Source organism: Galeopterus variegatus, unplaced genomic scaffold (genome assembly GCF_000696425.1).
Source record: "Galeopterus variegatus unplaced genomic scaffold, G_variegatus-3.0.2 Scaffold1438, whole genome shotgun sequence".
Taxonomy (NCBI): domain Eukaryota; kingdom Metazoa; phylum Chordata; class Mammalia; order Dermoptera; family Cynocephalidae; genus Galeopterus; species Galeopterus variegatus.
Genome location: NW_007727549.1, coordinates 208984 through 236811, shown reverse-complemented (window position 1 = coordinate 236811; position 27828 = coordinate 208984). Strand labels below are relative to the sequence as shown.

The following is a 27828-nucleotide window of genomic DNA, read 5'->3' as shown; positions in this document are numbered from 1 at the left end:
AAAAAAAAAAAAAAAAAAAAAAGAGTGGGGAACTACAGTTCAGTTGCAAGGAAAGAGGAGATTGGCCTGAGAACAATACATTGGGCTTTTATTTAAAGCCTTTCTTTCTAAGACCTCTAAAGCTTTTCCACAATGATCGATCATCTTACTTAATCCTCAAGCATCCATAATGATGATGATGTCAATAATGCTGACGTTTTTTCAGTGCTTGTCATATGCACCAGACACTATGCTTAGCTCTTCACATGCTTAATACTCACAACCACACTATAAGATATTGTGATATTCCGATTTTTATAGATGAGGAAATTGAAATTCAGAGAGGGTAAGCAAGTTGCCCAAGGTCACCCAGCTAGTAAGCAGCAGAACTGGGCCTAGAATTCAAGATGGTCTGACTCAAATCCTGTGATCTTAACCATTTTAATACATAGGGAAACTGAGGCATGCAGCGAGGAGGTTATTTGCCAGAGTCAATATAGTAGAGTCAGGCCCAGAGCCCAGATTTTCTGGCCCAGCTCCCAGGATTCTTTCAGAAAGCCACGTTGTCCCTCTTCCCGTCAGTTCACTCTTCCCAAGCCCAAGAAGTGCAGGCCCTCCAGTGGGCTCCCTTATGTCTAATTAAATTAAAATGAAAAAGAACAAAGTAAGTGTTTGTTACAAACTTAAGGATCAGAGTAAGAGAAGAAGCCTTTGAGGAACCGACTAACAAAAGTACAAAGAACTGCAAGTGATAAGAACATAAAAGATTAGAATTCAACATGTCCTTGAGGCCTGAGAAATCAATAAGTAGTAGCCCAGTTAAGTTCAGGAGGGGAATATTCAAAGGGGAGAGAGAATAGTTGGAGACTATTTGCAACTGGAGATCACTGTACCAGCTAAGTACTGCATTCATGCAGGGGCCACCTACAGAGAAGCAGTGGATGGGGGAGGCGGGGAGGCCTGAGTACCAGAACTCAGGCTAGACCCACTAAGCCCAAATTCTCACTCTGCCATGTTAGGTAGCTGTGTAAATTTGGCAAATTTCTTAGCCTCTCTATGCTTCATTTCCCTTATCTGTAAAATTGGGATCATACCTTATTGGGTTTTCTGAGGATTAAAGGATTTGAAACATGAAGCACTTACAATAGTGCCTGGCACATAGTAAGTATTCATTATATGTTAGGAATTACTATTACTACTACTCCTTATATTGAGAGATGAACAATGGGGAACTTTAAAAGTAATGAGGAAAAAACTGAAGTGTGGAAGAAATGGATGTTTTCAGAAAAAGTTGAGTGATTCTGTGAGGCTGTAAACTGGGGTGCCCAGCAGAATTTGAGGCCTGATAGACAGGCAGGGGTCAGCTAGGGCCATTCTAGGAAGTCTGGGCTCCATTCAAGTTTGAGAAAGTGCATAGGACAGCAGAGCCAAGCTGGAAGAAAGGAGACAGAAACAGGAGAACCCATTAGGCTGCTGTGGCCCCAGTCCTGGTGAGGATAGTGAGGCTGGGAGTGAGGGTGAGTGGCCAGGATGTGCAGGAAGTAGATTGGTAAGGCTTGCTGACTGCCAGGAACAAGTGGTTTGCAAACCTAAAAGGCATAGGAGCCTGGCAGAAGCTCACTCTGATCAGGATTGTAGAGAAAAAGAAAATCCAAGGGAACTATTTAATAGGCTCCTTGGGAGAAGATGAGAGGGATTACTTGACCATAAGAAGATAAGGCTAAGGGATTATTAAAACAGGAAACCTTATAATAAAGACGTTTCCCTCTAAAGTTGAACAAAATTAAAGCTTATTTGTAGCATGTAGGTTTCAAGTTAGATATGAGGAGGAACTTGCTAACCACATGACAATTATGTTATAGGTATTGAAGGAATGCAGAAGAGCTTATTCTAAAGCTGAACCTCTTGTCCCCCTTAATAAGCACTGTCATGCTTTTGATGTACAAAGTTAGGAAAGTTCTGGAAGTCCCTTCCTAAGGAATTTCAAAACATTTAAAAAGTGTCAAGACAATTTAAATGAATTCTGAACGGTACTGAAGAAACTGGGTTATTACTGCTTATCTTGATTCAAACATTAAGCCAAGAGGCTTACAAGTAAACATAGAACAGTGAGATAAATGATAGGCCAAAAATTCCAGGAACTGCTGAGTCAGGAGAGCATTTTTTCAAGACATCTGGCCCAAGAAAATCCACTTAGAGCACAAGGGGAACTGGCTGAGAATTTCTGAAGCCTTGATGATTACATTTGAAAGCTTAGGGGAGGGCCCAAAGCAAAAAACATGAGGGGATGGGATGAGGTGACTCTTGTCCTGGACTGCAAGCTCCATCTCAATAGGATCTGGGATGATGCTTGGACCCCAGAAAAGGCAAACTGTGTGAGAGGGATAGACTGCTTCAAGGACGTCAAGATTGGGACATCAGTGCCAGGGTGAAGAGATGTCAAAACTGGCCAGCCAGCTAGAGGGGCAAATGGGAAGCAGGTGTCAGCCACTGTGGTGGGTGAGAGGTACAGGATTCAGGGTGCAGTGCCCCTAAGGGGGCTGTGGACCTCCCTGCTGGGTATATCCATGAATAACAGGGACATCTGCAGAAGAGGAGTAAGGCTGTGCTGCCTCTCTCTGTATGACAAAAAGTATCCTGGGACTGCACAGCCACTTCTAAGGCCCCACCTGGAACAAGTCACTTCACCACTGAGCCTCAGGAAGCTTCTCCTGTAGAATGGGCATAATACCTACTTCTCAGGACAGTACTGAAATTAAATGATAATGTAGGACCTAGCGTGGAGCCTCCAGTCATTAGATTTCACGTCTGAACAGTTCTCTCCTGCATCTTCCTTTCTAACATGGGACTAAGAATCCTTTCTGAGTCCTGTGTCTCCATCAATGTAATCAACATAGGATTTTAGCTATCACGTTTCTGAGGCCTGGGGGCATAGAAACATCATAATTATTTTCTCTCCAACATTCTTGTCCCCTTCCCCCCACCATCTGTGGCACCCCTTCTATACTACCCCCTAACCTTGTCCTGAGCCCCTTGGGGCCTGTAATTTAGAGCTGCCCCCTTGCACATCAACTCCAGTGTGTTCTCTCCCCACCCTACAGACTCACACCATCTTCTCACTGCTCGGAGTGGACCACGCTTATGTCACCAGTATTGGCAGACTCATTGGAATTGTTACCCTAAAGGAGGTAAGATGATAGTGGCCATCAAAGCCACTTCCACTTCCAGAAAGGCTCACCTGGGAGAAGTGCAGTCGAGGAGTCTAAGCAGGGAGCTCTGAGTCCAGACATCTGACACTCTTACCTTTCCAGCTCCGGAAGGCTATCGAGGGCTCTGTCACAGCACAGGGTGTGAAAGTCCGGCCACCCCTCGCCAGCTTCCGAGACAGTGCCACCAGCAGCAGCGACACTGAGACCACTGAGGTGCATGCACTCTGGGGGCCTCGCTCCCACCACACCCTCCCCGGGGAGGGCAGCCCTTCTGATAGCGATGACAAGTGCCAGTGAACCCCTCAATGGGCCGCCTAGCATGGTGCTGGCCATGGCTGCAGACCCAGATCCTACAGCTCTCATGTTCCTTCTGCTTTGGGAAAGCAGGAGGCACCTGCAGCTAGAGGCTGGAGCCCCAGCCCCACTTCCAGACCTGGGGTACCAGCTTCTCACAATTCATTCTACCTGGAATCTGACCCACCTGCAGCAAGTTTTACAAGGACAGGAAGATCGGCACTACCCTGGCAGGATGGAGGCGGCTGTCACTTGAACACTGTTCCCCCTTTGAGGGGGAAAGGGGTAAAACTAAGATGGGTTTATACTGGAACCTCCAATGACCAGATGTATATATAGATTTGCAAAGATTTTTATATTAATTTAATAAAACAAATTCTTAAATAGAACAAAATAAACACCTAATGAGCCACTCATATATAGAATGCTTGTGCCCGTTAGCTCTTGTTCTTACCCTGGGCACTCTTACCTGCCAAAGCCTATAAGGCTCCTTATTTTGCAGCCACCCACCCTGCCTGCAGCCATGAAATCTGTTCAGTGTCCTTGGAAATGCTGGATCTGTCAGAGGCCTCCGCTGCTTGGTTATTAACACCCTTGATGAGAGTAGAGTGGGGAGGTGGGCAGTACTGTAGCTGTGGCCTTTCATTCAGCCAAGAAAGGCACTACCTCCTTGCCTCCCCAAGGAGAGACACTCCCTCATGACTGTCACTCATTGGCACAATTCCTGCCCTGGGCAGGCATCAGCTGACAACTGCCTGGCCACCCCGTGGCCCCCTTGTGGCCCTCTCTGGAAGAACATCAAAGTCATAGCTTTGTAGCAACCAGAGCCATCTCTTCTTCCAACCCCACACTAAAGAGAACTCTGCATGAATGGGGCAGCCTGGCTGGCTGTGAACCAGCGGGACACTGCCCACACATCCTAGGAGGGGCTGGGATGGGGCCCAGGCCCCATTAGGGGGGCCAGGAAAAGAGTGGAGGGCACATGCTTCCATCATTCCAGTGCCTCCCAGAGAAGATCCGACTGAAAGAACAGACCAAAAACCCTCTGTCTTTAGGAAAAAAAGAAAAAGATTTAGAGACGATGGAGAAGTGAAGCACAGCACGTGCCCAGCTGGGCAAGGGGCCCTTGGGGGACGGCTCAATCCATAGGCTCTAGGAGGGCAGGAGCCAGGCCACCCAGGCAAGGGTGATTGTATCAAGCACTGCACATAGACTCAAGAGGTGAGGAGAGAAACAGAAGAGCGAGGCATGGGGAGGCCAGAGGGAGTGGCCGGGCTCCCTCCCACTCCACCTCCACACAGCCCAGTCACAACAACCCCCTTAGGGGTTCACATCATCTGAGGAGAAAATGTGTGTGGTGTTTTTGATTTAAGAACATGAACATCACTGTCTGCCACAGCTGTAGCCATGCCCCAGGGGCCCCGGGCAACCCCCGGCAAACCCCAAGGTGGGGGCAGGACATGCGCCCCCAGCCCAGCCCCTGCCTCTTCTCCAAACACTTTCATGCAAAACACACAACGGAGAATTGAGTGCTCCCAGGAGCCCTCTAGGCTGCAGTTGGGCACAGAGGCTCTGCCCCTAGCAGCAGCCAGGGGACACATGCCACCACCAGGCATGATTTGGGTCACTGTTCCTCTGGCTCCACCTCATCCTCGTCTAAGGACACCACCCCAGAAGAAGCCACATCAGAGGCTTGCCGCTGCCGTTCCCAGCTGCCCATTGGTGGTGGGCAGAGCAGCTGGCAGTTCTTGCAGGGGGCTGGCTCCTCCTCAGCAGGGGAAAGGCAGGACTCCGTGAGGGTCGAATTGTAGAGTGAGTCCTGGGCTTCCAAGGGGCCCAGGCTGCGGAAGGCACTTTCCCGGCTGGGGGGCAGTTTGGCAAGGAGCAGCTCATCGCCCAGCAGCTGGGAGGCCAGCCGGGCTGGGGAGCCCAACAACCCATCCTCCAGGCTGCACAGACTAGAGCACAGGGTGTCTGGGGACACGGTCTGCGAGCAGTCGCTCTCAGGCTCCACAGAGCCCTGGCGCATAGGCCTGGAGAATCTGCGGCCAGTGAAGAGGTCCTGGAGGTGAGGTCCCACGGGCAACTGCCCAGCCATGTCTGCAAGGGGGAGAGAAAAGAAGACAGCCCTGCTGGCCCCATTTGAGTTGGCCAACCTGGAAGTAATATCCCCCCACCCTGTTCCATCCCTGGTGTAGCTCTGGGGGTAGTGAATAGAAGCTGGGCAACCTGGGGCAAGTCACAACTTTTCAATGCCTCAGTTTCCTTAATGGTAAACTGGGGATTCTAATACCTACCTTATGGGGTTGTTGAGAGAACAAGAGTCTAGCAGCACACAGTAAGCAAGTAATAAATGCAGGGCCACCCCATATGGTTATGCAGGTTGTTCACTGCACAAGGGAAGCCTGTCTAAGGCAGTGAAATTCAGCCCTCACTCTGCTCACCAAGCAGCATGCCCTGGCATGGGGCTGTGCCCGCCAGAGAAAGGGGTGCCTTTTTCTAGTTTGCACAAAGATTGCACATGGGCTCACAGTGGTCTTAGATAAATGTTAGTTATTATCATTATTCCAGGGGCCAAAGCAGGCCTGGAACTCAAACAAAAATGCTTGTGATTTAGGATTCCATATTGGCCTCAGGCATCCAAATCAGTCCCCTCTGGCCACTCTCAGACCTGCTATAATGTATTGTCTGCCTTGGGTAAGTTGTTAATTAGCTGGAAGGGTGGGGGCCGATAGAGGTGATCTTCAAAGGCAAAAAGGTGGGGGTGAAGGGATGGTGGCCTGTGAGGCTTGAGCCCAGAAACTACAGAGAAAATCAGCCATGTGGTCCACAGAATGGAAGATGAAAGGAGGGCCCAGCACAGCTGCACGCCCCACAGGATCCCCTCTGCAAGCACTGACCCAGAGAAAGGCCCACAGGCTGGAATGCAAAGATGCTGAGCTGGAGCCAGCATGGCCCTGTGGGTATTCCAGGCCCAGCATGTCTTCCTGTTTGCCTGGGGCCGCAGCCCTGTGAGGTGCTGTGCTGCTGCACTGCAGGTCATCTGTCCTGCCACAGCCAGCCAGAAGGCTGCCTCGGAAAGGAAAAGGCAAGGGCACTATAGACCCTCCCAGAGATATGGCTGCACAGAAGGTGTCACTGAGGTCTCTGGGCTTTTTTTTTTCTGAGGACAAGGCCCAACTACACAGACAGGCAAAGAAGGCTCAGCACATGGGAAGGAACTACTCCAACTGATGATTTCCCACCCATGAGTGTAGACAGCCCTCCTGCCCCTGGAGTGTCAAGGACCACCTGGACAGAGTCTGCCCCTCCCACCTCTCCTTGCAAAGACTGAGGGTGTTATGGGTGTGGCTCCGAATGAATCACAAGGCCTATCAGGTGGGTCCACCCAGCTGGCAACACTAGCACAGGAGGTCCTTCACCTGTGTCAGCTCCCCCAGCAAAGTCCTCGTCATAGGAATCGTCGGTGGAATCCTCACCATCGACTGAAGACCATGCCCGGAGCTTGGCTTCTGCAATGGCAAACTGCTCAGCCACTCCTGTTGGAGAGGAAACAGAATTCATTAGCAGAGAAGGTAAACTAAGACTAGGGCTCAGCTTCGAGATAGGAGAGGGAAGAGACAGGGGTGTGGAATGACTCTAACCCCCATGTCAGACCCGAGGAGATGAGAGATAACTGCCCTATAACAAGTATGTGGCTTATCCCTTTTCTGCCACCCACCTGCTGCAAAGCGAGCCTCTTGTTCACCCTCACTGAGGTCTGAATAGGAGGAAAAAGCTGATTCCAGGGCAGCAGGTGAGTCATTTGGCTTGCTCCAGCCCTTCCACTCAATGAGGTGAGCCACTCGGCCCTGGGCCATGGCAGTAGGCTTGGTCACGTGGTCCTTCACCACCTGAGAAATACCTGGAGGTTGGGGAGAGGGGAGAAGAATGGTAAGGGCACAAGCCAGGGAGTACCTTAGCAGGGAAGTGGAAGGGTGGCAGCAGTTAGGATCTATGTATGCCTTTGGGTGGGTGGGAGGAGGGACTGGGATTCATCCGAGAGAGGGTGGAAAAGGGAGATCCCAGCAAGTGCTCACAGGAAACAGTCCCAAAGGACATGTGCAAAGGGAGGAGGAAAGACAAAGTGGCCAGAAACATGGGAGGGAGATGCATACCATGCAGGGAGGATCTGGCCAGCGCAGCGATCTCCTGGATAGTTAGGGCTCTCCGGGACTTGGGCAGCATCGCGACTGTGTCTCCAACATTCACCTTGGGTGACACCATCAGTAAGTCAGTGCCCCTCTGACAGCAGTTACCTCTTCCCCACCCCTGCCATGCCCCCCTCCCACCCACACCACACCAAAGATGTCAGGAGGAGATGGGAGCTGGGAAGAGATGTCAGGGCAGCACATGTGTCCCAGTGGCTGCTGGGAAATGTAGGAGGGTAAGAAGCTAGGAACAGCAAACTGTCTTCCCAGGGAGCAATGAAAACTCAAGCAGGCCCAGAGGAGCAGAACTACAGCTAATCTTCCACCTTCCCAGCTCCCAGGGTCAGGAAGTGAAGAAGGGGGAAGAGAAGGGAGGCAGAGGGTATGGCATCGGGGACTTCTTTAAGATCCCCTCCTCTTCCTCAGTCTTCAGATCCACATTCTAGCTGTTCCTAGACTGCCTACCAAAGCCACAAACTCAGCATGACCAAAACCAGATCCAACACCTTCTCCCCACATCTGGCCCTGCTTCCTGACTTCCTTACTTTGCATCGCCCCACCATTTTCCTGTTCAGCCTGACTCCAACCTCAGCATTACTGAGTTTAATATGCTTCCCCTAAGCTTTGCTTACCCATATCTGTTGTTAAGACCTAGTGATTCCATTTCCACACTTCCTCTGATACTACCTTCATCCTTTCCATTCCCACTGCCACTGCCCGTCCTCAAGACCTCAGTGCCCCCTGCCCAGATTAGCACAAGTAGTGGTCCCCCAAACTCCTCCAATTCTATGCTATTTTTCAGCCCAAAATGTTGTGTGTGTAAGTGTTCCCTCTCTCCCTCCCTCTCTTCCCATGGCTGGCCCGCCCTTTCTCATCCTTCCAGTTTGGGCTGAAATATCACCCGTCAGAGAAGCGTTCCTGGCCACCCTTTCAGTGGTCCGTCCTCCCTCTGTAGTCTCTAACAAAATACTAACCCCATTTGTCGCCCTTAATCACAGTGTATAATTATGGTCTATTTTGTGTGTTTCCTGTTTTTCGTTGGTTTCCCTCACTGGTCTTTAGCTCTTTGAGGCATTTAGTCTGTTTTGGTCACTGCTGCACCCCAGTATTTAGCATAGTGCCTAATACAGAATAATCTCTCAAAATGCATAGGCTGAATAAATGAAATAAGGTATAAATGTAAACAATTTTCCTGGAGTACAACTGGTCACAGCATGTCTCTTCAAAATCTTTTCTGGGCTCCCCCACTGTCCAGGGAGGTTAGTGCAGTCTTCATACCCAGGCACTTTGGGACCCCACTCTGTGAAACCCCCGTCTCCTTCCAGGCCTCGTTGAAATGCACCACTGATCTCATCTGCCCAATAAAACCCCACTGCTCCATCTTCCCTATCAGCAAGTAGCCCACCTGCCTCCAGGAAAAGGAACCTCTCTGGGCCAAGAATGCCATTCTTACCTGGAAAAATGCTCCCTACTATTTAAGACCTAATAATGCTTTCAGCCCACAGTATCTCTCTCTGTCCTATTTGAACCTCCCACCCAAGCACTGCCCTTGTATCTCTCCTGAGGGAGTTCGGGATGGCAGGGCCTGAGTCTGATCCACCCGGGTTTCTAACTCCACCCTGCACCTGGCTCCCTGCTCCTTGACAAGCCCCAGCAAATGTTTCCCTCAATGAATGAAGTCAGAGACACAAACCCCCTCCCAGGCATTGCCTAGCTCTCTCTATGCGTTTCTGCCCCTCACAAGAGTGGCCTCCACCTGCTCCTTGACCTCAGGCCCACTCTAGGTCCCTCCCCTTTGGTACCTGGCTGACAGGGCCCCCAGGGTGGCGCCGGTAGCCTCCGGCCAGGCCAGGGGGGAGGAGCACCTGCTGGGTGTTTCCTGGCTCGTTCTCCCTCCCTTCCCTCCTTCTCCCCCTCCCCTCCCTCCCCTCCCCCCAGCGGCCGCCATCCCCGCCTGGCACTCCGCGCAGCTGCGGCCCAGGCCCAGAGAAAAGGTGTATGTCTCCCTAGCAACGCATCACCATGCAACAGGGTCTCCCGGGATACGGCCCGGGATGCGCTGACGTCAGCGCCGAAGGCGCGAGGTTGCCCGCCCGCCCGCTGGCACAGCTCCCAGAGAAGGAGAGAAGCAGACCGGCGCGGGGGCGGCCTTGGAGCCCGCCGGCCGGATAGCGCCTCCACTTGCAGGAAAAGGGAGCCAGAAGCAGAGAAGCAAGCTGAGGATGTGGGGGTGGGGGATACAGATCCCTTTTACGTGGATGCGGTCCCCTTCCCCCCACCAACACTAGGGGCCCAGCACCTCTGGCAAGTCCTGGCTGTCCACGGAGGAAGGGCGGGGGGACCGGCTCCAGCCTCGGAGAGTCCGGACAGATCCCAAGGAGGATAGAGAGAGACCCCGAGGAAGTTCGATCCACTCCACAGCCCAGGCTGGGTCCGAGGACACTGAGGGGTGGGGGAAAGGCTGCTCAGCTGGGCCCCTACTTCTACCAAGATCCCCATTTTCATCCAGTGTTGCTATATCATTTCTCCTCCCCCTCCCTCACTTGCTAGACTATCAGCGAGGACCAGGTGCTCTCACCTCTGAAAGCCCCTATCCCACAGCCCTGACTCTCAGACCTCTGAGGTCATTTTGTGGCTGCCACTGGCCACCTTCCTGCTCTGGATATGTTTTGTCATCAAAACTCTAGGGTGAAACACAAACGTTGATAAATTCTTAATCTTCTCCCAGTTTCTCAGCATAGCTACCCATTCCTCTCAGAAAGCACACTGATTCTTCTACCCCCCATGACCCCCAGCCCACTACCACCCTGGACCCTCTGCAGGCTTGCTGCCTTTCTTCTCTCCTCCTCCTACCCTGGTTCTTTCCCCTCACCAGCCTTAGCTGGTCTATAGTTCTTTACTCTTCTTTTCTGACAAACCCGTGATTTTTTCTGATTTTTACCTGGTCTCCTAAAGCCTTTTCCTGATGTCCTCTGGCCCCAGCCTGGTTCCCAATATCTAAGCCAGAGTAATTTTCCTCTTGCCACCTAAGCACCCTACTGCTCAGCTTCCCATCACCTTCCAGATCACATCTACAGTCCCTGGTCTCACCTCTGCGACTTGTCTGACAAGTCCATCGTCCTCCAGGCCCTTCACGCTGCCACAGAAACATTTTGCCCAGCACAGAAATCATAGGCATGCTGACTGTGTTGATGCGGAGAACCAAAAGCCCAGAACTGCTCCAGGCTGAGCTGCCAGTTCTATTCCTGTTTTGGCTCCGGATGCTGAGCCAGTCCCCTCCCCACTTGGAACCTGTGCCTAGTCACATAAAGAGAACACTCCTGCTTCATGGCTTTGAGGAGGTGGGAGTGATACGGGCCCAACTCTCTGGGGCTCAAGGTGCTGAGGCCCATCCCCTACACAGTGCCAACAGGCAACATACATCACAACTGACCTTTAGCTGGAGCAGCAGTCTCTGTCCCTGAGCCTCAGCCAGCTGGCGGTCCCCAGAAATGCTACCAAACAGAAGGAAGACAGGAGGTTACAGGCCATCCCTGGCCCCCAGCTGGTACCTAAGCAGGGCTCTTGAGGCCAGTCCTGAGGTCAGCCAAACTCTCCCCTGTCTACAGGAGGGGATGATTTCCTGAACTCCAAGCTCATAAGGTTAATTTAGTACTACAAATCCCAGAGTTCCTCAAGGGAAATGCAAATCTCAGCCAGTCTTAACTCTGAAGAACCTCGAATACCAAACACACTAAGGCCTGTGTGACTGACCACCTGCCCTGAAGGACAAAGACCCATTCCAAACACAGCCCTCAATGTCATAAGTCCCTGCCTGGCTGGCCATAGGCTTGGAGAAATCCATGACAGTGAAGTAAAGTAGGCTGGCAGACCTCAGATGCACAGGACTAAGGCCAGGCCCCAGTATGCATCCCCATCCATGGAAACTAAGGCCCAAGCAGGGGTCAGCAGTTGTGGGAAGGAAGCCCTGATGGCCTCCCTTTCTTCCCCTCCACAGAGTAGGGCGATTCCTTCTTGTTTTTGTTGGGGGTAGGGAAAGGAAATTAAGAGTCATAAGAGGTGACAGGTGATTAGGTGCTCACAGGTGCCCAAAGTGGGGCCTCAGTCCCTTTCATCAACCAGGTAATTCTGAAGCGGGAAGCATTAAGCCAAACCCTATGGTAGGGTGCTTAGCTTATGTTTAAAGGCTACCTCCTTAAGAGGCTAGGGACGCATCTGGGAGAGGCAGGTTGCCAGCACAGGGCCACTCCCAGGGCAGTGAGAGGAGAGGTGGAGGCCAGTGAGGGTGTGTGGGCATGCGAGGTCAGTCGCCAGGGGCTGGAGGTTGACTAGCCCCTCCCAAGGCCATCCACCTCCTGCCCCCCTTAGCAGTGGGAACAGGCTGAGGGCGATGAGACCACGCGTCTGCCCTGCAAAGCCCAGAAGCAGGCAGGCCATGCGAGCGAACCGAAGTCGACTTCGCCCCCTCCCCGCTCATTCCCCCTCCCTCCTGTTGCCTGGCCCGCCTCCCCGGTGCAGGCTCCTCCCTCTCCCGACATCGGCCCCCTCCTCAAGGACCCCACCCGCCCGCGGCCCGCGCACCGGGCGGCTGTAGTCCGCCTCTCCAACCAGTGCCCGGCCTCCGCCTCTTACCCTGACCCGCTGGGCTCCGAGAGCCGATACAGCCCATGGCCGGGCACACTCTTCCTGTCTCAGTCCTTCCCAATCCAGAATCTGACCCCTGCCCACCCAACCAAATCTGTTTTTGCCAGGGTGGGCTCCATATTTTTATATCCCAGAGGCCTTTGATTTTCAGATCTGCTCCTACAGAACTCTCAGCAGCACCTAGCATTATGGCCCACTTCGCTCTCTTTAAAAAATGTCCTTTGTGGGCCGGCCCGGTGGCACACTGCTACAGTGCGCCACTTGGGAAGCACGGCGTTCGGATCCCACATACAGACTGGCCGCTCACTGGCTGAGCGAGGTGCGGGAGCAACACCAAGGGTTGCGATCCCGTTGCCGGTCCCGGTCCGGTATGGGTGCGACACTGAGGGTTGCGATCCGTTGCCGGTCACGAAAAAAGACAAAAAGGAAAAAAAAAAAAAATGTCCTTTGTCACAGGGCTCTGTCCTCCTTTGGTCCTTACCTTTGTGTCCTCTACCTCCTCAGGGTTCTAGCCCAGACCCTCACCCCTTTCTCTCTTGTGATTTGCACAGGCGTTACCACATGCCAGCAACTCAGAGCTGCCTCCTGCCCTGACCTCTTCATCTACAAATGGATCCAGACACCCAGCTCTGTCTACCTGACATAACTGATCCCCTCACCCAGGGACTGCAAACTCAACTTTATCCAGCATTCCCTACTCCAGCTAATGGCACCACACCATCACCTCACCTGCTAAAACCATCCTGGAAGTCATCTGTGACCTCTAATCTTGTCATGGCCCCAGGCCAGTGTAACTAAAAGCTGTCAACTCCACTTCCTAAATATCTCTTCAAACTTCCCAGTCCTCCCCCATCTCCACTGTCACCAGTGAGGCTGAGCTACTAGTGTTGACCCTGCTGTGCTCACTCTCACCCTATTCTAACCATTCTTCCCACTATGACCCGGGTGATGTAAAAACTAAAATAAATCCTTCGATTCCTTTCTTAAAATCCCACAAAGGCCTTTTCCTGACATTTAGCTAAAGCCCAAAACTCTTGCCATGGCTTATAGGGCCATGCATGATCTGGCCCATGTCCATCTCTCCATTCCCATCCTGCCTCACTTCAACCGGTTGCTGTGCTCTCCCATGCTGGCCTGCCTTCCAGTTTTTCTCCCTTGTGTCAAGTTCTTTCTACCTCCGAGCCTTTGTTTAAAGTGCTGCATGCCTCTCCCATTTATCATTTAGCTAACTCGCAACCACCATCCCTAAGACCCATGTATTCCCCCCAGAGCACCCATCTTCCAACACACAACACTCAACCGTTACTGACTCCATGCCAGCATAGGAACTGTGATCAACTTACTTACTGCAAATATCCCAGTGCCCTGACTCAGACATGTTAACCTAGGCCTCAGTCTTCCAATATGGACAACAGGGATAATACCCTAAATAAAGGTGTGAGGATTAAATGAGGCAAGGTAAGTGAAGCATTTCATCCTTGTGCCAGGCAGAGGGGGCCCATACCTGGAAGATGCTATCACTTATCACCTTTGAACTGCTGGCATCTATCAGACGCCTAGCCACAAAGCAGCTAGTCAATTAACCCTCAAAGCTGAGGGCCGGCCCGTGGCTCACTTGAGAGAGTATGGTGCTGATAACACCAAGGCCACGAGTTCGGATCCCTATATAGGGGAGGCCGGTTAGCTCACTTGGGAGAGTGTGGTGCTGACAACATTAAATCAAGGATTAAGATCCCCTTACCAGTCATCTTCATCGAAAAAAAAAAAAGAAAAAACCTCTCAAGGATGAATCTAACTCCTTCCATTTGTAAGCAAGGAAACAAACGTAAGGGGAAGAAATCAAACCTCCAGGGCATTTTTCTCTCCAATGACTACCCACCTTTCTTGGGTTGACAACCCTTCCGTGACTACCCCCAGCTCTCTGGCAGTCCCTCTACCCAACCCCCATCCCTGTGGCCTGGCTCTTACTGGCGGGTTGTTCTAATTTCACTACAAGGGCCTGGAGGGCATAGAGTGCCTGCAGCTCCTTCTGCTCGTCACATAGGTATTTCTGTAGCAGTTTCGCTCGCGCTTTCAGCACTGCAACATCCACTCGGAGGGAAGTCTCAACTACAGGGAAGAAGACAGGGATATGTGGAATAATGTACCCTTAGCCTGATTTAGAACTAGAAGGGAAAGACTGAAACCCCCTCCCTCCATTTGTCTGCTGGGCCCACCCTCGCCCCTCCCTCTCCCTGGCTCCTCTTACAGATAATTGCAGAATAGCAGACAGTTGTCATGAGGGCTCGAACTAACGTATTGGATGCTATCTGCTGCTCACTCAGGTTGGCCTATGCAGGAGAAACAAATGGCCCTTAAGTTCTAAATTGTGCCCTGAAGTCTTCATTCTTGCTGCCCCCAACCCCACCCCAATAAATACCTGTCCATTATCTCCCCCCTCCCCCAACATCCAGGAGAAACATACCTCTATCCAGTCAAACACCTGCTGGTTACTGCTGTCCTCCTTCAGCAGCTTCTCTAGCTGCCTGCTCAGCTCCTCAGAGGGGAGTGCCTTCTGGCCAGGGGCTTCTAACTCCTCTCCCACGGTATACTCCACCTTCTGCAACCAAAAAGGCTCATAGTCAAGAGGTAAGGTGCACCATGTGAGAGATGAGAGAAGAGGGACAAGACTGGCCAGCCCCAAATGTTAAAATTAATCTGACTCCAGCCCCAAACCTGCTCAGCGATGAATGCACCAATGTCCTCGCCTTCAGGCAGAAATTCCTTCCAGCTGAGCCCAGCCCCTCGCCACAGTGTCCCCACCTTTTTGGGACCCTGGAAAACACAAGACCAACTCGGCAATCCTGTCCCTCTCCAAGGACCTAAGAACTCCACAACAGTCATCCAACAAGTATTTACTGTAAACCCACCAGGCACCTGCTAGGAGCTAAGTAAGTACCAAACAGGCACTGCCCTTCCATGCTTACAGTCTAGTGCAAGGCACAGACATCAGTCAAATAAGCATCTAAATAAACAAGAACTCATCCACCAGAGTGCTATGACACTAAGGTGGGGGAAATACCTTTAGGAAAATGTTAATTAGCTTTGGCAAAATTCTCAAACAATTACTGGACCTCAAAAAGGAAAATCAAATCCAAATACCTCACCCTAGCCTTCCAATCTCACCTATATTTCTTTTTCTAAAATGGCTTGGTTTTTCATTATTACAAGTAATGAATGCTTGCTTGTGGTAAGGACTTCTAACAAGTATGCTATTTGTTTCCTAAGTCGAGAAAATCTTAGAAGCAGATACACCCCCAACCCCAAAACAAACCAGAAATCCTCACAAAAACAGCAGCATAAGCCCCTTCCCTGTAAGGGTCAAGAGACCTTTAAGGCATCACTCTTCTATAACAACAAATATTCAGAATATTGGTATCAGCCCTTAACAAGATTATTGCAGTTACAATAAATATTACAAGATGCCCATTTTTTCACATTTTACCACCCCTAGTAATTGTCTCAGCTGATAAACTGAATTTTAAAAATACAAGTCTTTTCTTTCATAGCTAAAATACAAAATAGCTCAATATGCTTTTTTTTAAAAAAAGATGACCAGTAACAGGGATATTAACCTTTGACTTGGTGTTGTCAGCACCACACTCTCCCAAGTGAGCCACTGGCCGGCCCAAATATGCTTATTTTTTAAAAACAAATTGACCTGGTGACTTGGATCGAATTGTGTCCCCCAAAGTCCACCTATTAGAAACTCTAGTCCCCACTGTAACAGTGTCAAGAGGGTGGGAAATCCTATTGTGGTAGTTAAAAGCTGGGGCCTTGGGGCCGGCCTGTGGCTCACTCGGGAGTGCGGTGCTGATAACACCAAGGCCACGGGTTCGGATCCCATATAGGGATGGCCGGTTTGCTCACTGGGTGAGCGTGGTGCTGACAACACCAAGTCAAGGGTTAAGATCCCCTTACCGGTCATCTTTTTTAAAAAAAAAAAAAAAAGATAAAAGCTGGGGCCTTGAAGAGATGAATGGATTGTGAAGACTGTGCCCTTGTGAATGGATAGATCTATTCTTGGGATAATAAGAGTGGTTCCAGTGGCTTTAAAAGGAGAGTTATGAGATTAGCCTTATCTTTCCTTGCTCCACCATCTCACAATGTGATACCCTGCATCGCTGAGGTCACCATCAAAGACCCTCACCAGATGTATTCCCTGAACTTTTTAGACTTCCCAGCCTCTGAAACTGTAAGTAATAAATACTGTTTCTTTATAAATTACCCAGTTACGGGTATTTCTGTTTTATTTTTTTTTATTTTTATTTTTTTTAAAAGATGACCGGTAAGGGGATCTTAACCCTTGACTTGGTGTTGTCAGCACCACGCTCAGCCAGTGAACCTACCGGCCATCCCTATATGGGATCCGAACCCGGGGCCTTGGTGTTATCAGCACCACACTCTCCCGAGTGAGCCACGGGCCGGCCCTGGGGTATTTCTGTTTTAACGGACTCATACACCTGGTATGTATGTCTAACTGAAAGGATTTATGATGCTGAAGGAACAATTGCCTTCAATCCGAAGTCTCGTTCCTCCAGGTTCCAGATAGTTGAGCTCTTGAAACTACACTTCTCAACTTCTTACAACTATGCCATGCCCCACACTCAACTTGCCTTTCCCCACCTTTTCACCTTTACACTTGCTAGTCATCAATTAACTCACAAAGAGCTTCAGCACCCTTCAAGGAAAGCCTTCTTTCATGAATATTGCCAGCTACTACTTTGCAGTCTCACAGAACTCAAGGCACTCCATTTCAACTGTTTTATTTCACACTTTACCTCACAAAGTTTTTATTAAGCTGTTATTTCTTACTTTTTCTCTACCAACTCATTTCCTGTGTTTTATTCACTGCTGTATCCCCAGTGCTTAGTGTATGGCAAACGTTCAAGGAAATGCTAGCTAAGGGCCGGCCCGGTGGCGCACTCAGTAGAGTGCGGCGCTTGGGAGCGCGGCGGTGCTCCCGCCGAGGGTTCGGATCCCATATAGAGACCGGTCCGCTCACTGGTTGAGCACGGTGCAGGCTCGACACCGAGGATTGCAATCCCGTTACCAGTCACGAAAAAAGACAAAAAAAGAAAAAAAAAAAAAAAGAAAAGAAATGCTAGCTGAATTAATCAATCAATCATGGGCCTACAGTCTTAAGACTGTCATTCACCTCCAGCCATAGCCCGAATTCATGATAGCAACTGGTCTGAGGGAGACTGCCCATCTCAACATTTCCTCTCCCAGGTACCAACATGTTACTACCATCACCATTGCTCCATTCCACCAAAGGACGATGAGGTTTCAGGGTCACTGCAAACAGCCAAAACACACAGTGGGAGGAGTCCTGAATACATCACCCTCTGAAAAGCCCTCACTCACCATGCTTTTGCACAGGAGCCGCAGGATCTCCAGCAACAGGGAAGCAGCTTTGCCCAGGGGTCTCAAAGGCTTTGTAATCTCCCTATAAAAGAAAAACCCAGTATTAATGGCCTCCATAGCCCTCTCAACACTACTACATCCCTCTCCAAATCCAGGCATCCAACTTGCCACACCTCCCTCCCCACACCCTCTCCTCCTGTCTTTACCTCCCCTGAATTCCACCAAGAAGTGCTTACCTCAACAGCTCCCCCATGGGCACCCCACCTTCCTGCAGAATGGGTGTTACCAGTTCTGCTAGGTAGAGCCACACATGGGGGATGTCAATTTCCATGTCCTCAGCCAATTCCAAGATTTCATACAGCCTGCAAAGGGAATTCAAAGTCAGGCCATTCCAGGGAAGATGGGCCAGGCCCCCACCTTCATTCTGGGGCAACATGGATGGCAAGGCTAAATGATCAACCGCAGAGCTCCCCAGGAACATTTTCTAGACATGGAGCAATTACCTCAAGCTAACACCACCTCCTTGTCCTTAGATGGTTCACTTCCGCACCCCCAAAGTAATGTTGACCAGGATGGCTGAGGAGCCTGTGCTCTCATGCAAGGTCCCAGGGGTCTCACAAAGGAGCCGGAAATGTTTGAGTATGTGAAAGTGGGAGGTCCACAGAAGCTGGTCATACCCTTGGTAGTACTGAGCAGTGGAGAGGTGTCCAACACAGAGCAGCTGGTGCAGCAGCTGTCCCATATGTTCACGAGCAATGGCGCTGCGTTCCAGTGTGGACTCAATGCCATGTCGTACAAAGATGAAGAGCAGGGAGGGCGAGGCCAGCTCCTGCACACACTGTACTGCCTCCTGAGGGCGCACAGGGCATCAGAGGAAGAAAGCAGTCACTGTCTAGCTCAGACCCCATGCCCCCATGCCTGCCAGCACGGCTCCCTCCCTGCCCACTCCTCACTCAGACACCTCCCACTGCTTACCTTCATGTCATTGAGATGGAGATATTCCTCAATAATGGCCTTGGATTTCTTCTCCAGCTCCTCCTCAGAGAGTACAGCCTTTGGAGGGCTTACTGGGGGCAGGGTGGCTTCCCGCTTCACTATGGGAGGGAAACACAGATCACAGAGATTCTTCAGTTCCCTTCCTCCTAGCCAATGGGTCTGGAGCTCTCAAGACAGCTGGGGACCAGAGAGTCCCAAACCGGTCAACACCCTGCCTCTCCATTCCTCTCCCAGCCCCTCTCCTCACCAGCATCCCGACCGCGGTCCCGATCCTCCGTGAGGCTAGCTGCCTTGCGCAGTCCCTCAGGTTGAGAGGGCCGTTCTCTACTCCGCTCCTCCACTTCCTTGCTGAAGCTCCGCTTGGTGGCTGGTGTCCTTGCACGATCAAGCCGATCCCCACGGTCACCTCCCCGTTCACTCCGCTCTAGGCGGTCTCCCCGGTCCCCAGCTTTTTCACCTCGTTCCCGGCTCAGGCTACTCCTGGAAGAAAAACAAACACATTGTCTCTCACCTGGACTGCCCAGGTACTCTCTCATGTAATTACCCAACATGCTGAGCAACTCTTGGGCCTCGTTCTTGGCCTCAGGAATATGTCCCAATCTAACCCAGGGGCTCCCAGCATTACAGGAATGAGGAATTCCCATCCTAAGCCAACAACCAAAACTTAATTGTAATACTCTCAGTGTGAAGAACAAAGACATCTAGGAAACCTCACCTCTGTACCACACGTCTATTATCTGTGCTTTCTGTGGGTACTGCTTGCTGAAGGGCTGAGAAGCGATTCAAGGTACTAGTAGCTGGACGAGCAGCTTCTGATGCTGGGGAGGCAGAAAAACCAGATTCAAGTTTCTTGCATTCTCTCTCCTACTTGCCAGTCTAGGACACTTGGTCCCAGTCCCATGGTAAAGCAGTTCAATCCCTGGAACCACATACGTGCCACCTGTATTACCTAACCCCTTTGTACTAAAAGCTTCCCCTAAAGGTAAGGCTCTGCCCCTCAAGGAGCAAAATAATAACCACCCAGTTCTTTACAGTGGCCTCCATACCTGCATCTGAAGGCTTGGCTCCTGAGCCTCCACTGCTTCCCTTTCCCCAGCTCAGTCGCCCTCCAGGTGCAAAGAGCTGATTGTTAGAATCAATGGAGCCAGGCTGGGAAGGAAAGGGAGGAGAGTCATGCGTCTGACCTGGCAGACACCCCCTGCCAGCACCATCCACACAGCCACACAGGTAGTAAATGGCCAAAACCAGGGGTCAGGCAAACTTTTCTGTAACAAGCCAAACAGTAAATATTTTAGATTTTCCAAGCTATGCAGTCTCTATTGCAACTGCTCAATTCTACCACTGTAGCATGAAAGCAGCCATAGATGACACTTAAAGGAATGAGTGTGGCTGTGCTCCAATAAAACTTTATTTGTGAACACTAAAATTTCCATTTTATATAACTTCCACCTCATAAAATATTCACTTTTTGATTTTTGTCAACCACTTAAAAATGTAAAGACATACACTGTGGGATGTACAGAAGCAGACAACAGGCTGTATTTGGTATGCTGTATTTGGTCTGCATGTCACTTTGCTAATCGCCGGCCCAGACCAATGGTCTTTTTTTGCAGCTGGCCGGTGCAGGGATCTGAACCCGTTACCTTGTAGTTATAAGGCTGTGCTCTAACCAACTAAGCTAATGAGCCAGCTCTGCCCAGACCAATGGGAATACACCTCCCATTAGAGCTGGCAGTCCTCTAGCAATATAACCAGTTAACCGAAGAGGAAAAGAAAAATTCAGTCATCATCTTCCCAGCCTCAGAAAAGTGAGGAGACTAAGATCCAAACCTGAGCTTAAGGCCTTGATCCCTCTTTACTTTACCCTCCATCTCACCAGCATCACCCCCTCCAACACAAGCCCCTACCTTTGTGATCTTGGTGAGTCGTGAGGTGTCAATGGGACGGCTGCCTTTGCTGATGGGGACTGTGTTCCAGCCCCCATCATCCACAAGTGGAAGGCCACGGCCTAGGACAAAAAGAAGGGGCATACTGGAATAATGAGTAAGTCCTAGCAGTCCCTTTCTCTTGGACCACCCCCACCCTCCCTTCCTCAGATCCTCAGTTCCATCATGGGGTCTCAGTGGCCCAGACACGTGGCACTAACAGGAAGTCATCAGTGGAAAGCACAACCCCTCAGTCCCTTCGCTGCCTCCCTCAATCCTAGTGTCAAACTCACTGATGGATGGACCTGGAGGGCCACCCCGACGCTTGTCGCTGCCCTTGGCCATGAGTTGCTGCACTTTAATGTGCTCCCGATGCTCCTCCATCTCAGCCTCCTTGTGGATCTGGTCAATAGTCTTGGGACCCTGATCCCCTCTGCGTGGCACCCAATTGCTCTGTGGGGACAGAAGGCCAATTACAATTATGTCAGGAACTGGGGACAGCACACTGGCAGTGGGACGGAGGGGACACATACCCGTCGCAGATCCAGCACATCCTGCAGCATAAAGCGGATGCGGGATGATGTCTTCTTTTCTTTAATAATTTTTTCCATCTGGGTGAAATACTGATCCATTCGGGGCTAGGGAGAAGCAAAGGGATCAGGTCAGGAACTTCTAATACCTTACCTCCAACTGTAGGCCCTGTCCTCCTTCACTGTGGCTCAGCAGGCCCCACAAACTTTAGCCCATCTCTGTCCACATCCCAGAACCCCTACCTTGGCTTTTTCAAAGTCCAGGTCTTTCCCAATGGTGGTGAGCAGACGGCAAAGGCATTCAAGGGACTCTTCATCATGGTTTTTTAGTAGTTTGACCACACAGTCATGCATTATTGCCTCTGTTAACATCTTCAGCTTGAACAACTCCCCAATAAACTTGATATTCCCTAAAGAGCGCCGCCGGGCTATGTCCCTAGCCTCTTCCAGCTCTTCCTTCAGACGTCCCCGTTCCTCTGCCTGTGAGTCATGGAGCAGTGATCATGTCAAAAAGATACCCAGCCACTGGGTTAAAACCCTTCTCCTTTACTATCCAGATATCCAAACCTAGCAGTAAGCACTCAGGTCCCAAGTCACAGAAACTCCCCAAGATACCACTATCCCCACCCCCATCCCACTTAACCCTAACCCAAATTCTTACAGCTGAGTAGCACCTAGGTGGGGAGAGGGCAGGGAGTGGAACTGGTGTTGGGTTTTCTCTCACCGTAGCAGCTTCATCCATCTCTTTTTGCTTCTTCTCAAAAACCTCATCATCATCTTTGTCTTTTTCAAACTCCTTCTGACATCGATTCAACAAGAGTTTTCGGAAGTTCACCGTCACTGTTGGCTTTTCTGTCGTGGGCACTTTAAGCTGTAGGTCAAAAAGAATGCTGCATTCAGACTAGTCCAGGGCAGGGAGAGCCCTCTAAGAGTCTTTAACTGCCCGTCCTCTGGCCCCCAGCTCTGCCTCCTTCTGGCTGCCATAAACAGCCCAGGCTGTTGATGAGGAAAACCAAGAAGCTGGACTCAAGGAGTCTTAGGAATAGAAGTGGGAAGCTAGACCATGAGATTTAGAAAACATTGGAAACTAACCGCCATGAGGCAGCGGCACATGTTGGCATAGGCCACAGAGAAGTTGGGCTCTGAAATGGCCTTCTCAAAGATGAGGTCAATGACCCCTTTGAGGCGTTCCTCGGTGTCGATGGCCAGCTGCGTCACTTGCTTCATCAGCTGCTGGAACATCTGGGGTGTCAGCTTATTCAGGATGGAGCGCACCCTGCGGAACAGGTCCTGGGGGGAGAGGAAACAGAATTCAGTGAGGTTCTCAGAAGAACAGAGGCCACTGAAAGGGACAGGAGAGAGTGGTGGGGACTTAGGCAGATGCTAGCAATAAGGATGGACAGATGCAAAGAGAGCAAAGTTAGCTCAGGTGGCAGACCTAAAGGAGAAGGAATGGAGACCAAAAGTAGGACCTGCCAGTACCTGGGTTTTGCTACCATCTGCATCCTCCTCCCCTCGGTCCTTATCAGCCACCGTCCGCTTACTGCTGGGTTTCCAGGCCTTCTCCGCTTTGTTCAGTTTTATGTCTTCAGTCATTAACACTGTAGCAATGATCTTCCGTGGCTCCTTTCGGGGGCCCTGCTGAGAGCGCCGGGGTCCAAGGCCAGCCTGCTAAGCAAGAGAAGACAGAGCTAATCAGCACAACATGTGGAATCATTACCACACATCTCCAGGGCAGACTTCTCATCTTGTTATAACACACCAGCTACCCACCCCATCCCATCTGCCCCTTTAGCCAGCCCCACTCACCGGCCCTCGGGGCAGCTCCCCACCTGGCCCACCCCTTGGGGGCCCTCGGCTGCTAAGGGCTGGTCGGCCAAGGTTAGCAAAGGATGGGGTGAAGTCTGGGCCACAATTTATGCCTTGTAGTCTGGTGGGATCCAGTGGCCGCAGTGGTGTCTTATTGGCCTGCAGAGAGAAAAGCAAAGGTCTCAGAAGCCAGCTAGGGATACTGACTACTCTTTCAGGACTTCGAGCTCCTCCCCAATCCATCCAGCCCACTTTGCCCATCTAGCCCAAACTTACTCCCCTCCCCGTCAAGCCACTAACCTTGTCCAGTACCACATCACTGATATGCGGCAATCCCTCTGGCTTCTGCATACTGGCAAAGATGAACTGAAAGCCAAGTAGGAACTCACGATCATAACGCTTTTTCTCCTCAAGGTTTAAAGGTTTCCACTGATCTGCAAGGAAGAAGAGATGAACCGAACATACTCTTGTCTCCTGGGGCCCTGACAAGCATACTCAATCATTCTTCAGCATACCTGACTTATATTCATACTTCTGTTCCCCAGGCTGGATGTTCTCAGCATTGTGAATTTTGTCTTCCTTTGAGTCCCAGGTCTCATCTGCTTCCTCAGGCTGTGGGGGCACACTGCTGCCCTCAGACTCTGGACCTGGATTATTGCCTGCAGGAGGCTGATTTTCCACTTCTGGTACTGTTGGGTTCACCTGCAACCAGAGAATATCCGGTTTTGGTTACAGGATGGCCAACTTTCCATACCCAAACTACTCTCTCCCCTCCACTATTTTCTGCTCCCTTACCTCCTTGAAGGCATCTAGAAGGTCTCCCACAGCCTCCTTCTTATTTAGCTCCTTAATTTTCCGTCTCCTCTTTGGCACAGATACTGCCACTGATTTAAAAAAAAAAAAAGAAAAAAAAAGTGGGGGCAGGAATAATTTAAGGAGTACCCCTAAACCCTGGGAAAAATAAAAGCAGCCACAGTACATACTTCCTCTTTCCATCACAGTCTCTCTAAGCTTAAAAGCCCCTAATCTAGCTCTTGGGTTCCATCACAGGGTTCCTATGACCAGATACAATGGCACAAATGGGAGGTCATCAGTAAACACAGAAACTACACCCCACAGCCCACCCCACCTCCACCCTCCAGCCACACCTTACCTTGGGTGGCTGCTGTTGCCTCCAAATTCTGGGACAAGTGGGCTGGGACAGGGTTGCTCTCTGAGAGGAGCAGTTCCTCTCCTCCCTTCTCACTCTCAGCTTCTCCTGCTTCTCCTCCTCCTCCTTCTTCTTCTTCCTCCATTTCCTCCTCCTGAGCAGGGGAAGTAGCTGAAGGAGACACAGCTGGAGTGGTAGAGAAGACAGTGCAGGGGGCCACTGATGCTGTAACTTCCTTGGCCTGCTCCTCTGGCTCACTGACTGGGCTTAAGTCCACAGCTGGTGGCGAGGGGGCTCCGTTGAGCAATTCCTCAGGTTGGGCAGTTGGAGCAATGGGCACAGGGGATTCCGAAAGACAAGTCAGGGGAGGGAGAGGGGCAAGCTCTGGGCTTGACTCCACCTCTGGTTCCAGATCCTCAGATGGGACCACGCCGTTAGGCTCATGAATTTCCACTGTGTGAGATGCCAGAGGGGTGGAAACCTGGAGAGGACTTGAAGAGAACTCAGATTCTGGAACTGGTTTGCTAAGTGTCACTTCTATTTCCAATATGGGTTCAGAGAGCGGAGTGGGTTCTGGAGAGAGGCGATATGGCTCCCCAGTTTCATGAGGGATGGGTGTTGATTCCTCTACAGACATTTGTATCATCCCCGTTGTCATAGTGTCTCCAGGAATAGAGAGGACTGCAAGATTAGATTCAGACCCCGGTTCCAAGATAGGGGGTGGTGATGGGGTTGGAGAAGGTGATGAAGGCTGTGATTCTGAAGGGCTGTGCTCTGGGCCAGGCAGCCCTGGCCGGCCCCCAGTGATTGCTCCCTGCGACCGGTCATCTGCACGACAGGAAGGAAGAATGAGAAAGTAAAGGCAAGTCCTTCATTGCTATTGTACCTCCTCCTCCTCCAAGACAAAGCATTCCCAACTTAACACCTCTGCTCTCCAAGCTTCTCCCACCTAAGCTATTTTTCCCTTCTCATCTATAACCCAATGCACCCTTAAAATCCCACTACCTGAAACTTAAGCCATTCTTCTCTGGCACCCAGTTCAACTCACTCCACCTCCTCAGCATTTTAAATTGTCACTCTCCTTTTCTCCACAAAAGCTCTGTCCCACCTGCTTACTTACCTGGCCGGACAATGACAGCAAGCTGGGGCGTCTCCCCATTAGCCTGAGGCTCCAGACCGCCTCCCGTCTGCAGGACATAAAGGGTTACCAAGTTTGCACTGAAGAGTCCCACAACCCTTCTTTACTAGAGCCATTTCTACTTTAGCTCTGCCTAGAAATCCAGGAAAGCAGGGAAATAAATCCCTTAGTTGAAGGATAAACTCAAGGGACTTGGGAGTCCAGGGCAGAACAGCCATCTCAGCCAGGACTTCACTCAACAAGCAGACAGTACCTGGGGAGGAGTGGGTGTGGAGGCAGTACGAGCCCCAGACATGATCTCCTCAGTGATATCCTTCCCTCCTTGGTTTGGATCTCGAATTCGGATCTGGGGAAAGAATGCTATGGGATGAGTGGGAAGCAGGAGGAGCCCACCCCTCCACACTGCCCACTCCTAAGACTCCAAGGCCAACCCCCCACCCCCACTGGGTAGCAGGTAGGTGGGTGCCAGAAACCCCATGAGTTCTACTGTCAACCTATCCAGCTGCTCTTGTAGTCCCTACCCCAGCCCCCACCTCTAAGAGACTCTTGACCTCACAGAGCATACATCACAATGCCCCTCCCTCCCTCGCCAATGCCCCACCAACAGTCCCCAAGTCAGTGGCTGCACACCCTGGGGCCTAGGACCCCCATCTAGCACCCATCCGGCTCACTTGTGGCTAGTCGGCCTGATCTCTGGGGGCAGGGCCCAGATCCAGTGGGTGGAGCCAGGGTGACTCAGCGGCTTCCCCAGCTCTGGCACCCTATTCTGGGCACCACGCCCAGGGCTTGAGGACCGAGCAGAGGCGGAGGCTTCAAGAGCTTCCAAGACTGGAAGGTGGGGGGTGGGGGTGGGGCCACAGAAAACAAACCATTTCCAAGGCAAGCCACCAGAAACCCAAAACTAAGCATAGTTCTCTGAAGCCCCAGAGCCCAGGTCTCTCAGGAACTTCCCAGCCAGCCACTTCAGACTTCCTATAAATGGCTTCTATTCTGAAATCTTAGTATCGTACAAAGAACCTGAGCACTCCACAGACTTTCATTCTCTGCCCACTCTCAGTTGAAGATCTCTTGCCTCAAGTTCCTGCTCCCTCAGACACAATGTCCCGGCAGTAGCTGACCTCGATTCTCCCCTTCCCAGATGTCCCAGAGCCCCTTGCTGCTACTCACCGTCTTACGCTCCCTCTTTGGAGCAATCTGGGGTGGCTGGTTCATCAAAACTGGGGCGGGGGCCACACCAGTGGGAAACTGCTGCACCCCTTGGGCTGGGTAGTAAGCGCCAGCTTGGGGGAGGGGGGACAGAAAGGAAGAATGGTGGCAGCGTCAGGGCCCAACCATATACTAATGCCTGCTTGAACACCTCCCATCTCCAGAACCTCTCATCACCCACAGCCGGCCCCCTGCCCTGCCCCGCCCCGCCCTCCTCCCCCAGGGAATTAGGTGTCTGTCAAAGCTGGGGAACCAGTCTGATCTGCATTTACAAGAATTCCTTACACAGACACAGACACACACACACCTTGCAGGCAGGCGCTCCTTCCCCACCACACACCAGCTACCAGGAGGACTTATGTCTGTTCCTGTACCCCACAAGATACTCATGTGTATGCACCTCACCCCCAACAACATGTACACATATACTCTGAACCTGAAACACAATCAAGTCTTTGGCTAGGAATGAGAAAAAGAGATTTGCCAGCCCTGTTCCACTCAACCCGAGTCCAGTTTCAGTATCCAGCCCTTTGTAAAGGGACAAGGAAACAAAAACTAACATGATGAACTAGGCCCAGCATGAAGAAAACTTAATTCCTTAAAGGAATGGTCTCCAAAGTGCGGTGCATTCTTTAATCTCGCCCATAATTTCCAGTTGTTTTCAACAAGTGCCTGGAGTGTGTTATTTGTAAATTATGCACACATATACACAAACAAAACCATACATGTATTAGAGGTACATACTCAAAATTTTTTCCTGACAATCATCAAAAACCTTTGGAAACCACTACCACAAAGAACAAACTAATCCTTTCCTAGAATATAAATAAAAAATAGCGATGAAAACCTCCCAAACCCGTGTTACATGGGCTCCCCGCAAACGTGGAAGGAGAGTCACAGGAAATGCCTAACAACAGGCCCTCAAGCTGGCATTTGATCCTACATTTCTTGACGTGGGGAAAAGACTCCAACTCTCTTAGAAATAGGATCAAATCTTCTCCCCCCACCAACACCAGTTAAATATAAAGCACTAACCCCTACCACCCTATCATTTTTAGACCAAAAGCCACAGCTGGGAAGGGACTAGTGATTTAAAAATCATGGGCCGGCCCGGTGGCGCACTGGATAGTGCGCCGCTTGGGAAGCGCAGCGGCGCTCCCGTCCGAGGGTTCGGATCCCACATACAGACCGGCTCCCACTCACTGGCTGAGCGAGGCACGGGAGCAGCACCGAGGCTTGCGATCCCATTGCCGGTCCCCAGTCCGGTACGGGGGCAACACTGAGGGTTGCGATCCGTTGCCGGACACGGAAAAAAGACAAAAGACAAAAAAAAAAAAAAAAAAAAAAAAAAA

At 51.0% G+C, this 27828-nt stretch overlaps 2 protein-coding genes and 1 long non-coding RNA gene across 11 annotated transcripts in view; 1 reads left to right on the top strand and 2 right to left on the bottom strand.

Moving 5' to 3' along the window:
* The window catches only part of EIF4G1 (eukaryotic translation initiation factor 4 gamma, 1), a 34282-nt gene that overhangs the window by 2243 nt on the left and 4211 nt on the right, over positions 1-27828 (bottom strand). For 5 of the 8 annotated variants that reach the window (XM_008577015.1, XM_008577014.1, XM_008577017.1 and 2 more), the window contains 26 exons: positions 26438-26550; positions 25524-25616; positions 25253-25319; positions 24136-24960; positions 23778-23866; positions 23498-23684; positions 23283-23416; positions 22983-23141; positions 22656-22844; positions 22266-22463; positions 21898-22044; positions 21417-21653; positions 21177-21281; positions 20937-21096; positions 20626-20726; positions 19765-19867; positions 19434-19536; positions 18966-19198; positions 18698-18816; positions 18400-18572; positions 17959-18084; positions 17723-17804; positions 15032-15130; positions 14781-14915; positions 14565-14646; positions 14285-14425 (listed from right to left, as the gene is read on the bottom strand). In XM_008577015.1, the coding sequence (XP_008575237.1) occupies positions 14285-14425; positions 14565-14646; positions 14781-14915; positions 15032-15130; positions 17723-17804; positions 17959-18084; positions 18400-18572; positions 18698-18816; positions 18966-19198; positions 19434-19536; positions 19765-19867; positions 20626-20726; positions 20937-21096; positions 21177-21281; positions 21417-21653; positions 21898-22044; positions 22266-22463; positions 22656-22844; positions 22983-23141; positions 23283-23416; positions 23498-23684; positions 23778-23866; positions 24136-24960; positions 25253-25319; positions 25524-25616; positions 26438-26550 (4200 nt within the window). The remainder of the gene's footprint in view (positions 1-14284; positions 14426-14564; positions 14647-14780; positions 14916-15031; positions 15131-17722; positions 17805-17958; positions 18085-18399; positions 18573-18697; positions 18817-18965; positions 19199-19433; positions 19537-19764; positions 19868-20625; positions 20727-20936; positions 21097-21176; positions 21282-21416; positions 21654-21897; positions 22045-22265; positions 22464-22655; positions 22845-22982; positions 23142-23282; positions 23417-23497; positions 23685-23777; positions 23867-24135; positions 24961-25252; positions 25320-25523; positions 25617-26437; positions 26551-27828) is intronic. The other 3 variants (XM_008577012.1, XM_008577016.1, XM_008577018.1) reach the window with 1 other exon arrangement.
* On the top strand, positions 3061-3876 carry LOC103593907. The gene is made up of 2 exons (XR_550795.1): positions 3061-3167; positions 3291-3876. It is a non-coding gene; the product is annotated as an uncharacterized LOC103593907 (long non-coding RNA).
* Positions 4529-10877, bottom strand: FAM131A (family with sequence similarity 131, member A). Of its 2 annotated transcripts, none has more exons than XM_008577009.1 (6): positions 10763-10877; positions 9972-10114; positions 7640-7733; positions 7204-7386; positions 6905-7021; positions 4529-5582 (listed from the first exon to the last, which is right to left on the bottom strand). In XM_008577009.1, the coding sequence occupies exons 1-6, from the start codon at positions 10848-10850 to the stop codon at positions 5107-5109; spliced, it is 1101 nt and encodes a 366-aa protein (XP_008575231.1). In that variant the 5' UTR covers positions 10851-10877; the 3' UTR covers positions 4529-5106. The 2 variants fall into 2 exon arrangements, with proteins under 2 accessions (XP_008575231.1, XP_008575232.1); XM_008577010.1 differs by having other exon boundaries at positions 6962-7021; positions 10763-10863.

What these genes read in the sequence shown, in the direction of transcription:
- FAM131A (XM_008577009.1), bottom strand. Translation starts at nt 10,850, where the DNA reads ATGCCTATGATTTCTGTGCTGGGCAAAATGTTTCTGTGGCAGCGTGAA. An exon ending in AGAGGCTCGCTTTGCAGCAG is followed by an intron (nt 7,022 to 7,203) that starts GTGGGTGGCAGA and finishes CCTCTCCAACAG; the next exon opens with GAGTGGCTGAGCAGTTTGCC. An exon ending in TGCTGGGGGAGCTGACACAG is followed by an intron (nt 5,583 to 6,904) that starts GTGAAGGACCTC and finishes TCCCCCTTGCAG; the next exon opens with ACATGGCTGGGCAGTTGCCC.